This window comes from Carassius carassius, chromosome 45 (genome assembly GCF_963082965.1).
Source record: "Carassius carassius chromosome 45, fCarCar2.1, whole genome shotgun sequence".
NCBI classification, from domain to species: Eukaryota; Metazoa; Chordata; class Actinopteri; order Cypriniformes; family Cyprinidae; genus Carassius; species Carassius carassius.
In genome coordinates, this window is record NC_081799.1 from 25896817 (window position 1) to 25908408 (window position 11592).

At 35.7% G+C, this 11592-nt stretch overlaps 1 protein-coding gene across 6 annotated transcripts in view; it reads left to right on the forward strand.

The window, feature by feature from the left end:
- LOC132127809 (PDZ and LIM domain protein 5-like) overlaps positions 1–9503 on the forward strand; it is a 94896-nt gene extending 85393 nt beyond the window's left edge. For all 6 annotated transcript variants that reach the window (XM_059539945.1, XM_059539944.1, XM_059539946.1 and 3 more), the window contains 5 exons: positions 706–895; positions 3498–3678; positions 5882–6002; positions 8325–8440; positions 9366–9503. In XM_059539945.1, the coding sequence (XP_059395928.1) occupies positions 706–895; positions 3498–3678; positions 5882–6002; positions 8325–8440; positions 9366–9455 (698 nt within the window). In that variant the 3' untranslated portion in view covers positions 9456–9503. The remainder of the gene's footprint in view (positions 1–705; positions 896–3497; positions 3679–5881; positions 6003–8324; positions 8441–9365) is intronic.
- Positions 9504–11592: the final 2089 nt, after the last annotated feature.

Consider the following 11592-nt stretch of genomic DNA (forward strand, 5'->3'; position numbering starts at 1 on the left):
AAATTATTTTTAATAAAAGTATAATATTACTATAATAAATTAACACATTAATGTTAATATAATTACAATTAAAATGCGCTTAATGAATTTTTAATTCATGATGTTGATTTTTAAATTTTTTAAAAAGAGTTTTTTTTTCTTCTTTTTTTAAATGTTAGTAATTTACTACATTTCTTACTATCTAAACATTTTTAAGGTTTTAATATGTAAATCCTGAAGTTGATTTTAAAAAAGAAAAAAGAAAAGAAGCACACATTTTTAGACAGTCAGTCTGATTTAGGATCAGAAACTTCATTATCAAATGCAGATTTTTCATTGTGTGATGAAATCTCACACACACACACACACACACATTTCTTACCGGCTCAGTAACCCGTGATGCGTTCGCCGTGTGACCTCTGACCCCTGCTGTCTCTCTTGAGCCGGCCAGAGAAGGCAAGGCTTGTCCAGGTGTCTCCTCCGCTTCTGGGAATGTTGTTTTTTTCCCGGTCTGAGTAAACCGATCCATTGTTTTGTGGCAGCGCGGTGTGGATGTCCCGTCCCTTCAGAAGAGATCGAGTTCGTATCACCTCGGGTCACGCTACATGGCCGCGCACAATACTGCGATCTCATTACCGCGCTCTTCTGTAACACAGGCGCTGTTGAGGGGTGAGGTTCAGCGAGGGGTCGCCAGATTGAGATCTCTTTCTCTTTCTCTTTGATTAGGGTTTCCCAAAGCAGGTGCACCTGCGCCGCAGACGGGGCCCTCGATCGGACGGGTCAGCAGCAAGGGCCCGGATCGACCCGCTCCTCAGGTTCACCCCAGTGACCAGGACGACTCGCTGGTGCAGAGAGCCGAACACATCCCAGCAGGAACACGCACACCTATGTGTGCACACTGCAGCATGGTCATCAGGTCAGACATCTAACATCGAAGATTCAGCCTTTCTTACATGACGAGATGGGTTTCAGCTTTTAATACTAGATGATAAAGTTTGTAGACGAACTTAAAGTTCACTCTTAGAAATATGTGCTTCATGATGCCATGAAGAAGAACCTGTTTGTCTAAATGATTTCACAAAGAACTTTTAACACCTGAAGAACCTTTCTGTTTCACTAAAGCCTCTTTGTGGTGGAATAAGGTTCTTGGGATTATAAAAAGGTAAGAAAGAGAAGGTTCTTTAAAGAACCTTGGACTGAATGGTTCTTTGTGGAAACAAAAATGGTTTTTCTGTGGCATCGCTGTGATTGTGTTATTTTTAAGAGTGTTGTTTTGGAAAAGACTAGTGAGAAAGTTTTGAAAGCTTGAAGTTTGAAGGTTCTCAGTTTGAAATAGTTTTAATTTAGTGGTTTTAAACGTCAGATAGATAAACCGCTAAAACCAAGATACAACCAGTTGAGTTAGCAAAACAAACAGATACATCAATTTAAAAACAACTAAAAACCGGGTAAAACCAGCTAAAGCCAACTACAACTAACTGTTTTAACCCTCTGAGGTCAAAAAAAAGAGAAACGCTTAAACAAGATGATTTAGCAAAAAGGCCGAAACCAGTTAAAACCAGCTGATTTAATAAAAACACAGTTAAAACCTGTTAGAAAATATATACTCTAGTATGAGTTTTAGATGCAAATGTAGTCTCAGAATAATAATAATGAGAAGCTTAAAGAGATTTTTCAAGCTAACTTAATTAGGGCTTTTTTTATTATTTGCATAAAGACATTTGAACGAATCATTTGAACGAATGATTCAGTGACTCGCTCATTAGGACAGTGACTTAGTTTCATATTTAGAGTATTGTTTAATTCTTCCCCAAATCATTGCATATTCCACATTAAATTATTTTAAAATCCATTAACGCCCATTCGGTATAATTATGTAATTTTAAATCAAAATATTTCCTGCTGAAGCTACTTTTTGTAATGTCTGTTCAATTCATTTCCCATGTAACACAATGACTGCATAGTAGAAAAAAGGGGATATTATTTTAATGTGAATCTGTGTTAAAGTGTAATTTATTTCTGTGATGCTCCGCTGTATTTTCAGCATCATTCCTCCAGTCTTCAGTGTCACATGATCTTGAATGTTGAACACAGTTGTGCTGCACAATATTTTTGTGGAAGCTATGATGGATTTTATCTTTCTGAATTCACAGATGAACAGCATTTAAATGTGTTAATTTCTTTTAAAAAAATCTGACCTCAAACTTTTGAATGGTGGTGTTACATTTGTTGCAGATTTTGTATCATTGAACACCTACACGAGACCTTCATGGTAAAATAACAGTCAAAGGTTACATTAGTGTGGCGATCACATGTGAAGTTTAATTTGTAGATAAACGAGCGTCCGATGGATTTGGGCCGTGAGCTCATGATGTTTCAGGAGCTGGTCTCCAGAGAGCAGGATCTGTTACTGCACAGACTGCCAGACTCCCATCCAAGCTTAAAGTGTCCGCTTTCCTCATCTGATATCACCAGTGTCTGTTGTCTTCCCTTCCAGCTAATCATCCGATTTGTCAGCCGCATCCCGCTGCTGTCCTCTCGTTACCTCGACAGATTCCTCCACATCAGATCCCATCAAACGTCTGTTTTCACACCAGACTGTCACATTAAACTTACAGCTTTACCCTGTGTGTGCTTTATGAGGAAAAAATGAGTTATTTTAGTGTAATCAAGTTATAGTTTTTATTCATATTTTACACATTTTTACAGAATTTTTCTTTATTTATAAAACAGTTTTTTTGTTACTTGAAATAAGTTAAATGTTAACAGCAATAAAATATAAAATGCTAGTTTAAAAAAATCTAATTTTCAGTTAATTTAATGTTTCAGTTAGCAACTAATACTAAAACTGAAATATTAATCAAATAAAAACTATAAACAAAAACGACTAAAAATGACAAAAAAGTTACATTTTCTTTTATTAAAATCTTTAAATAAAAAAATGATTCAAAATATTACACTTTGATAACATCTCAATGATACTAAAAATATTTTTTATTTTTTTATTTTGTTGTGTTTGTCATTTTATTAGCTTTTGTTTTTTGTTAAATCTCGATATCGTTTTTTTTTTTTTGTTTTTTACATTTAAGTTATTTAAAATTTAGTTCGTTTTTAAATTAATACATGTTGGAATATTAATAAATATTAGTTAATAGCTTCCTTTTTTGTCGAAACTGAGACATTTTCTCTTTCAGGATTCACAGATGAACACAAAGTTGATAAGAACAGCGTTTATTTGAAATAGAAATCTTTTGTATCATTATAAAAGTCTTTTCTGCCACTTTTAATTGAAACAATGTGTCCTTGCTGAATACAAGTATCAGTTTGAACAGTAGTGCTACATTTGTTACAAATCTTCTGTACACGAGACCTTCATGTTTCTGAATTAACATGAGAAATGTGCCTAATAACAATAATAGCAGAAGCAGTATTTAGTTTCAGTTAACCTGTATTTGGATGTTTTTGATGGTTTTAGTGGACTATAACACAGAGATGGATCTGTGTGTGGTGTTTGGCAGGGGTCCGTTCCTGGTGGCGATGGGTAAATCGTGGCATAAGGAGGAGTTCATCTGCTCTCACTGCAGCAGTTCTCTGGCAGACGTGGGCTTCGTGGAGGAGCGTGGATCTGTGTACTGCGAGCGATGTTACGAGCGGTTTCTGGCCCCGACCTGCTTCAGATGCCAGCAGAAGATCCTGGGGGTGAGTTTGTGAAGTGCACCAAGTCTACTATTGCTTTCACTCTGAACCGTATTTTTAAAAGTTCAGTTTGTCCATCGTCCTGCAGCATTTGTAAATGACATGTTTTGTTCTCTGTGTGTGTGTGTGTGTGTGTGTGTCTGTGTGTGTGTGTGTTTGTGTATGTGTGTGTGTGTGTGTGTCTGTCTGTGTGTGTGTCTGTGTGTGTGTGTGTGTGTGTGTGTGTGTGTGTCTGTGTGTGTGTGTGTGTGTGTGTATGTGTCTGTGTGTGTGTGTGTCCGTGTGTGTCTGTCTGTGTGTGTGTGTGTGTGTGTGTGTGTATATATATATATTTAATAAATATAATAATATACATTAAACATACAGAAATGCTTCTATTTAAAACATTGATTTAGATTTTATTTAAATATTCAACTATTTAAAAAATAACAAAAAACAAAACAAAAAATATATCTATATATTACATATAAATATTACATGTATTTCAAACATTTAATCTACTAATTAGATGTGTGTAAGTGCCACTTTTTGAGTAACATGCTAAAATTAATTTAGAAAATGTAGATTACTGAAATATTGAATATATGATATTTTAATTATAATATAAAAATATAGTATATAGTAAGTACATTTTATTTATATAGCACATTAAACATAGCAAAGCTGAACAATGTGAAATAAAATTAAAAGTGAGAAGGAATTTAAATGTGTGTGTGTGTGTGTGTGTGCGCATGTCCCTTTAAATAGTTATAATTTAAATAAATATGTGTCCCTGGAGCACAAAAGCAGTCTCAAGTCTCTGGAGTATATTTGTAGCAATAGACAACGATACATTGTATGAGTCAAAATTATACATTTCTCTTTTATGCCAAAAATCATTAGGATATTAAGTAAAGATCTAATTTAGTAAATCTCCTACAGTAAATATATCAAAACGTAATGTTTGATTAGTAATATGCATTGCTAAGAACTTCATTTGAACAACTTTAAAGATGATTTTCTCAATATTTCGATTTTCTTGCTCCCTCAGATTCCAGATTTTCAAATATTGTCTGATCACAACAAACCAGACATCAATGGAAAGCAGTTTTGAGATGTTATATAAACCTCTATCTGAAAAATGTACCCTTATGACTGGTTTTGTGCTCCAGGGTATGTTGTTCATCGTGAATGATGCTCTTAACTATTGACTGCATTATTGTTCCCTGCAAGCTTTATTCCCTTTATCCCTTCTCTCTGAGAGCGCTGGACTGTGGGAACGGTCTGGTTTATCTGCTCAGATGTGTGACAGTTAGCGCTTCACATGAACACAGGAGATGTCGATCCGCTCGAGCGGAAGAGCTGCACTCAGATAATGAGCTGAGATAAAACACCTCTCATTGTCCTGAAGATCACACTTCATTAACAGGAGTGAGAACGTCATTACAGCAGATCTGGGCTCAGTTTTAGATCTGTGAGCTGCGTTGATCGTAGATGTACAGCCCTGATCAGTATGTTACTCAATCAGTGATCGTCTCCATCCATGTTTTAAATGCACTTGGATTTCTAAACAGCGGTTTGTGAGTTAATGCAAAATCGAAAACGTAATTAAATGCAAAATTTATAGAAATAAATGGGGCTGCACAATTGAAGTAAACTGATGTAACTAACTTTAAGATAAAAATAACATTATTTTAACTTTTAATAACTATTATTATTATTATTATTAAATTTGACTGTCGTCCTAAAACACCAGTGTGAACAACCTTGTATAAATATTTTTAAATATAAATTTTATAATAAATACATGCAATTTATTTGTTTGAATTTTTATAATATTTTATATAATACTATAATCAGAATTTTATAATATATTTAATATAAAAAAATTCTAAATGAATATTATATAATGTATAATTAAATACATTTCATTTATTTATTAGAATTTGTACAATATGTAATTCAATATTATAATTTATAATATAGTTAATATTTAAATATTTGATGTAAAAAAAAAACTAAATAAATGGAAACTATATATAATATAATTTATTTGAATATTTGAGATATAATCAAAATCTTTTTCTCTTTATACAGGCATTGCATTGTATATAATATTGAAATGTGCAGCTATAATCTCTGGTTGGGTCTGCTGTAGGATGTGATGCTGAGTGATAAAGCTTCAGCAGGAAGAGTTCAGGCTTCTTTGCTTCTCGTCCGCTAACAGGAAGTCATCAATGCCCTGAAGCAAACCTGGCATGTGAACTGCTTCCTGTGCACCGCCTGCCAGCAGCCCATCCACAACAACACCTTCCACCTGGAGGACGGACAGCCGTACTGCCAGACCGGTGAGAAACCAAACCTAGGCCTCATCACATCTGAAGAAACCTCCGAGACGCTGAAGTGATTCATGAGCCAATGTCAATGTCAATGTCACCTTTATTTATATAGCGCTTTAAACAAAATACATTGCGTCAAAGCAACTGAACAACATTCATTAGGAAAACAGTGCCAATAATGCAAAAATGATAGTTAAAGGCAGTTCATCATTGAATTCAGTTATGTCATCTCTGTTCAGTTAAATAGTGTCTGTGCATTTATTTGCAATCAAGTCAATGATATCGCTGTAGATGAAGTGTCCCCAACTAAGCAAGCCAGAGGCGACAGCGGCAAGGAACCGAAACTCCATCGGTGACAGAATGGAGAAAAAAACCTTGGGAGAAACCAGGCTCCGTTGGGGGGCCAGTTCTCCTCTGACCAGACGAAACCAGTAGTTCAATTCCAGACTGCAGCAAAGTCAGATTGTGCAGAAGAATCATCTGTTTCCTGTGGTCTTGTCCTGGTGCTCCTCTGAGACAAGGTCTTTACAGGGGATCTGTGTCTGGGGCTCTAGTTGTCCTGGTCTCCGCTGTCTTTCAGGGATGTAGAGGTCCTTTCTAGGTGCTGATCCAGCATCTGGTCTGGATACGTACTGGATCCGGGTGACTGCAGTGACCCTCTGATCTGGATACAGACTGGATCTGGTGGCCACGGTGACCTCGGAACAAGAGAGAAACAGACTAATATTAGCGTAGATGCCATTCTTCTAATGATGTAGCAAGTACATAGGGTGTTATGGGAAGTGTTTCCGGTTCCGGTTTACCTAATTAATGCAGCCTAAAAATCCTTTAACGGATTTGGATAATAAAAGCATATTAGTATGTTATGTGTGAACCAGGTTAAACAGATCGGTCTTTAATCTAGATTTAAACTGCAAGAGTGTGTCTGCCTCCCGAACAATGTTAGATGGTTATTCCAGAGTTTAGGCGCCAAATAGGAAAAGGATCTGCCGCCCGCAGTTGATTTTGATATTCTAGGTATTATCAAATTGCCTGAGTTTTGAGAACGTAGCGGACGTAGAGGACTATAATGTAAAAGGAGCTCATTCAAATACTGAGGTGCTAAACCATTCAGGGCTTTATAAGTAATAAGCAATATTTTAAAATCGATGCGATGCTTGATAGGGAGCCAGTGCAGTGTTGACAGGACCGGGCTAATATGGTCATACTTCCTGGTTCTAGTAAGAACTCTTGCTGCTGCATTTTGGACTAGCTGTAGTTTGTTTACTAAGCGTGCAGAACAACCACCCAATAAAGCATTACAATAATCTAACCTTGAGGTCATAAATGCATGGATTAACATTTCTGCATTTGACATTGAGAGCATAGGCCGTAATTTAGATATATTTTTGAGATGGAAAAATGCAGTTTTACAAATGCTAGAAACGTGGCTTTCTAAGGAAAGATTGCGATCAAATAGCACACCTAGGTTCCTAACTGATGACGAAGAATTGACAGAGCAACCATCAAGTCTTAGACAGTGTTCTAGGTTATTACAAGCAGAGTTTTTAGGTCCTATAATTAACACCTCTGTTTTTTCAGAATTTAGCAGTAAGAAATTACTCGTCATCCAGTTTTTTATATCGACTATGCAATCCATTAGTTTTTCAAATTGGTGTGTTTCACCGGGCTGCGAAGAAATATAGAGCTGAGTATCATCAGCATAACAGTGAAAGCTAACACCATGTTTCCTGATGATATCTCCCAAGGGTAACATATAAAGCGTGAAGAGTAGCGGCCCTAGTACTGAGCCTTGAGGTACTCCATACTGCACTTGTGATCGATAGGATACATCTTCATTCACTGCTACGAACTGATGGCGGTCATATAAGTACGATTTAAACCATGCTAATGCACTTCCACTGATGCCAACAAAGTATTCAAGTCTATGCAAAAGAATGTTGTGGTCAATTGTGTCAAACGCAGCACTAAGATCCAATAAAACTAATAGAGAGATACACCCACGATCAGATGATAAGAGCAGATCATTTGTAACTCTAAGGAGAGCAGTCTCAGTACTATGATACGGTCTAAATCCTGACTGGAAATCCTCACATATACCATTTTTCTCTAAGAAGGAATATAATTGTGTGGATACCACCTTTTCTAGTATCTTGGACAGAAAAGGGAGATTCGAGATTGGTCTATAATTAACTAGTTCTTTGGGGTCAAGTTGTGGTTTTTTGATGAGAGGCTTAATAACAGCCAGTTTGAAGGTTTTGGGGACATGTCCTGAGCGAGTTGATTCTTTCCTGCTGAACTGACTCACTGAACTCTGATTGATCTGCTCAGATTACTACACCCTGTTCGGCACCAGCTGTCACGGCTGTGACTTCCCCATCGAAGCGGGCGATAAGTTCGTGGAGGCGCTGGGCTTCACCTGGCACGACACCTGCTTCGTCTGCACGGTACGAGAACAGATACGAGACGTCAGAGCCATGAGACGCTCGATCCTCTGAATATAGGACGAATGAGACCCTTTACAATCGTGCTGATATCACGAATACATCACATTTATTTTGTGCATTCTTATTAAATTATATAAGCAGGCTACTTTTTAAAAAATCATGGGTAACACTTTATATTAAAGTGTCTTTGTTACATGTACTTACTGTTATAATAACAATTAATTATGCATAATTACATGCAAGTAACCCTATAAGCCAAACCCAAACGATATAGTAATTACATGTAATGTTATTCAGTACTTAAATGCAAAATTTCACTGTAACAAGGACACCTTAAAATAAAGTGTAACCTAATTGTTTATTAATTAATTTTTTTTTTATTGTATTTATTTACCTTTTCCATTTATTCACTTGTTATATATTATTTTCTAAATTATTTATTTCCTTTTTATCATTATCCTTATTTATTTACAAACTATATATATTATTATTTTTATTTATTTTTACTTTTTTGCCTTTTTATTATTTACTTATGTACTTTTTATTTATTTATATAGTTATTCCGCTATTTACATTATTTTATACATTCTCTTATACATTATTTTTTTTCATTACTTGATTTACTCATTTAATTGATTTACTTTATTTTCATTTATTTATTTATCAACCTTTTTTTATTATTATAATTTTTTTTACTCACAAATAGCAATTTCTACTCCAAATATTTTACATCTTGAGATAACTAGAGAATTTTTTTTTATTATATTAATTCCCATAACTTTAAGGAAATATATCCAGTTTCCCTGGTTCTTACATAAACATGACATTTGTTTGGGGAACTAATCAAAATAAGAAATATGATTTCCGTTTAGTTTCATTTGATCTGTTTTTGATGGTGTTGTGGCGTCTCTCTCTGGTCCTGTAGGTGTGCAGCACGAGTCTGGAGGGTCAGACCTTCTTCTCCAAGAAAGACAAGCCCTTGTGCAAGAAGCACGCTCACAGCGTCCAGTTCTGATCTCACGGAGAAACACCTTGCTGGTCAGATTTATTCCAGTACATGAATGTTTATGAGAAGAAATGTATTTGCGTCAGTCTCCCTCATCATGAGATCAGAAACCGCTTCCCTGAAGAAGGCTCAGTTTCATGGTCAGAGTGTTGCATTTTGGGAGTGTTTGTCTGTTTTTGAGCGAGTATATCATGCGATGCAGTGTTTAATTGAGATCTTGACATGCAAAAGATTTTTCGTTTCTTATTGTTAGCATTCCAGAAGTTCATATTCTATTTTCCACATGTATTTAAAGAGCTGTGACTCTGTGCTAATATATTTTTCACACTGGTGAGATCAGTGTTTGGACAGCCGTCTCTCTCCTGCAGAACATCCAGCTCTCTTTATGCAGGTAGATTTTATATTTATTGAGGCGGGACAGAAGGCATATTTTATGGTGATATTTAATGTTATTTCTGTGCTCTTTTATCTGTGTCAGGTCTGATCGTCTCTGACTTTATTTGTATTAATATAAAAACATGTTTTAGGTTTAGGATTAAAGCTTTCCAGACGGTTTTTCTGAAGCTCGTGTGCATCTTTATTCTCTTTGTTTTAGTTGCCTGTAATTCACTTCTTTAATGTGAGATGGGATGAAAAATAAAACACTTCTTCTCAAAGTCTCATAGTGTGATTAAAATGATTTCTTTTTTATGCAACATGGATCACATTGTTATCATCAACTAAACTAAAACTGTAAGATAGAATAGATAGACAAAACTATAATTAATGTTTCATACAACAAAGCCATAAATTAAAATTAAAGTGTGTGTGTGTGTATATATATATTATGGCTTTAGTTTTAGATGACCATTCATATAGTGTTTCAGTGATACTAAAATATCAGTACATCATCAGAAACCCATACTGTAAATGTTTTAATAAAGTGTGTCATTGTGTATTTCGCGGGTCACCTGAGATCGATCCTTCGGTCTCCAGATCCCAAACCATCACTCCACCACAACCACACGACCTGCGCTCGGCTTTCACATGAGGCCGAGGGATTTTCAGTCACTGTGAAATAGATATTAGCAAACACTCAGCTTCTTCCGGTAATGAGTGAGTTTGCCAGTAGGTAATGCATGTTTATGATGATCAGATTGTAAAAGCTTTAACCGCATTAGTCCTCCTCATCCCCGTTCACGAACTGCACCTGCTCCATGTGTGTGTCATGTATATACAATATCATTGCATTTTTATAATCACCAAATGAGTTTCATGCACAGAAATTAAACAATGCACAGAGAAAAGCAGACTCTGAAAATGACTTTAATGCTGTAAAGTAGATTTTACTCTTTATTTTGTAGCCTAGCGCTACTTTATCTTTCGTATTTATTTACGAGTCATTGTTTGTGTGTGTTTCTGTTTTATAGATGTTTTCTGTATTCATCCTTTGTGTCCTCTTTTTGTTTACCCTGCTGACACATCCCTTACACACACACACACACACACACACACACACACAAAACAGATAATATTTAAACCATGACAACAGCATGTTTTTGATACAATGGTATTTTAAACTGTGGTTTGTTACTGTTTAAAATCTGGCGTGTGTGTGTGTTTGTGTGTGTGTGTGTGTGTGTGTGTGTGTGTATTTATGTATGTATGTAATTTGGCCAATTTTAAGGTCTCTACGACGTGCTCCATAGCGCCACCACCAGTTCAAAAATCCACTTTTCTTTTTCGTCAACATGTGTTTGATAAAGAAGTATTTCTGACATAAATTTGTGGTTCAGAGCAGGAATATGGTGATATGGGTTACAGAAGGTGTATTGTATATTATACACTATATTAAATAATAACCTATATAATGTCAGCTGGTTTGAAAGGGCAATTTTATATTTGGTTAATGTTTAGTTTTTTGTATTCTGTGGTGTTTGTTTTATAGTTTCTACCTGTCTGTGTTTTTTTTTTTTTTTGCTTTATGATATAGTGTGTGTGTGTGCTGTAAGTGTGTTTTTGATAAGGAGCTTGTTTTAAGGTGTATTTCTCTGAGGCGTCACTGGTTGGAGCCTGTGCTCCTCAACACACACACACACACACACTGAAGGAAAGAAGCTCAGCTTTCCTCCTCGAGTTGTGCAGAAGGAGTGAGTCAGTTTAATCT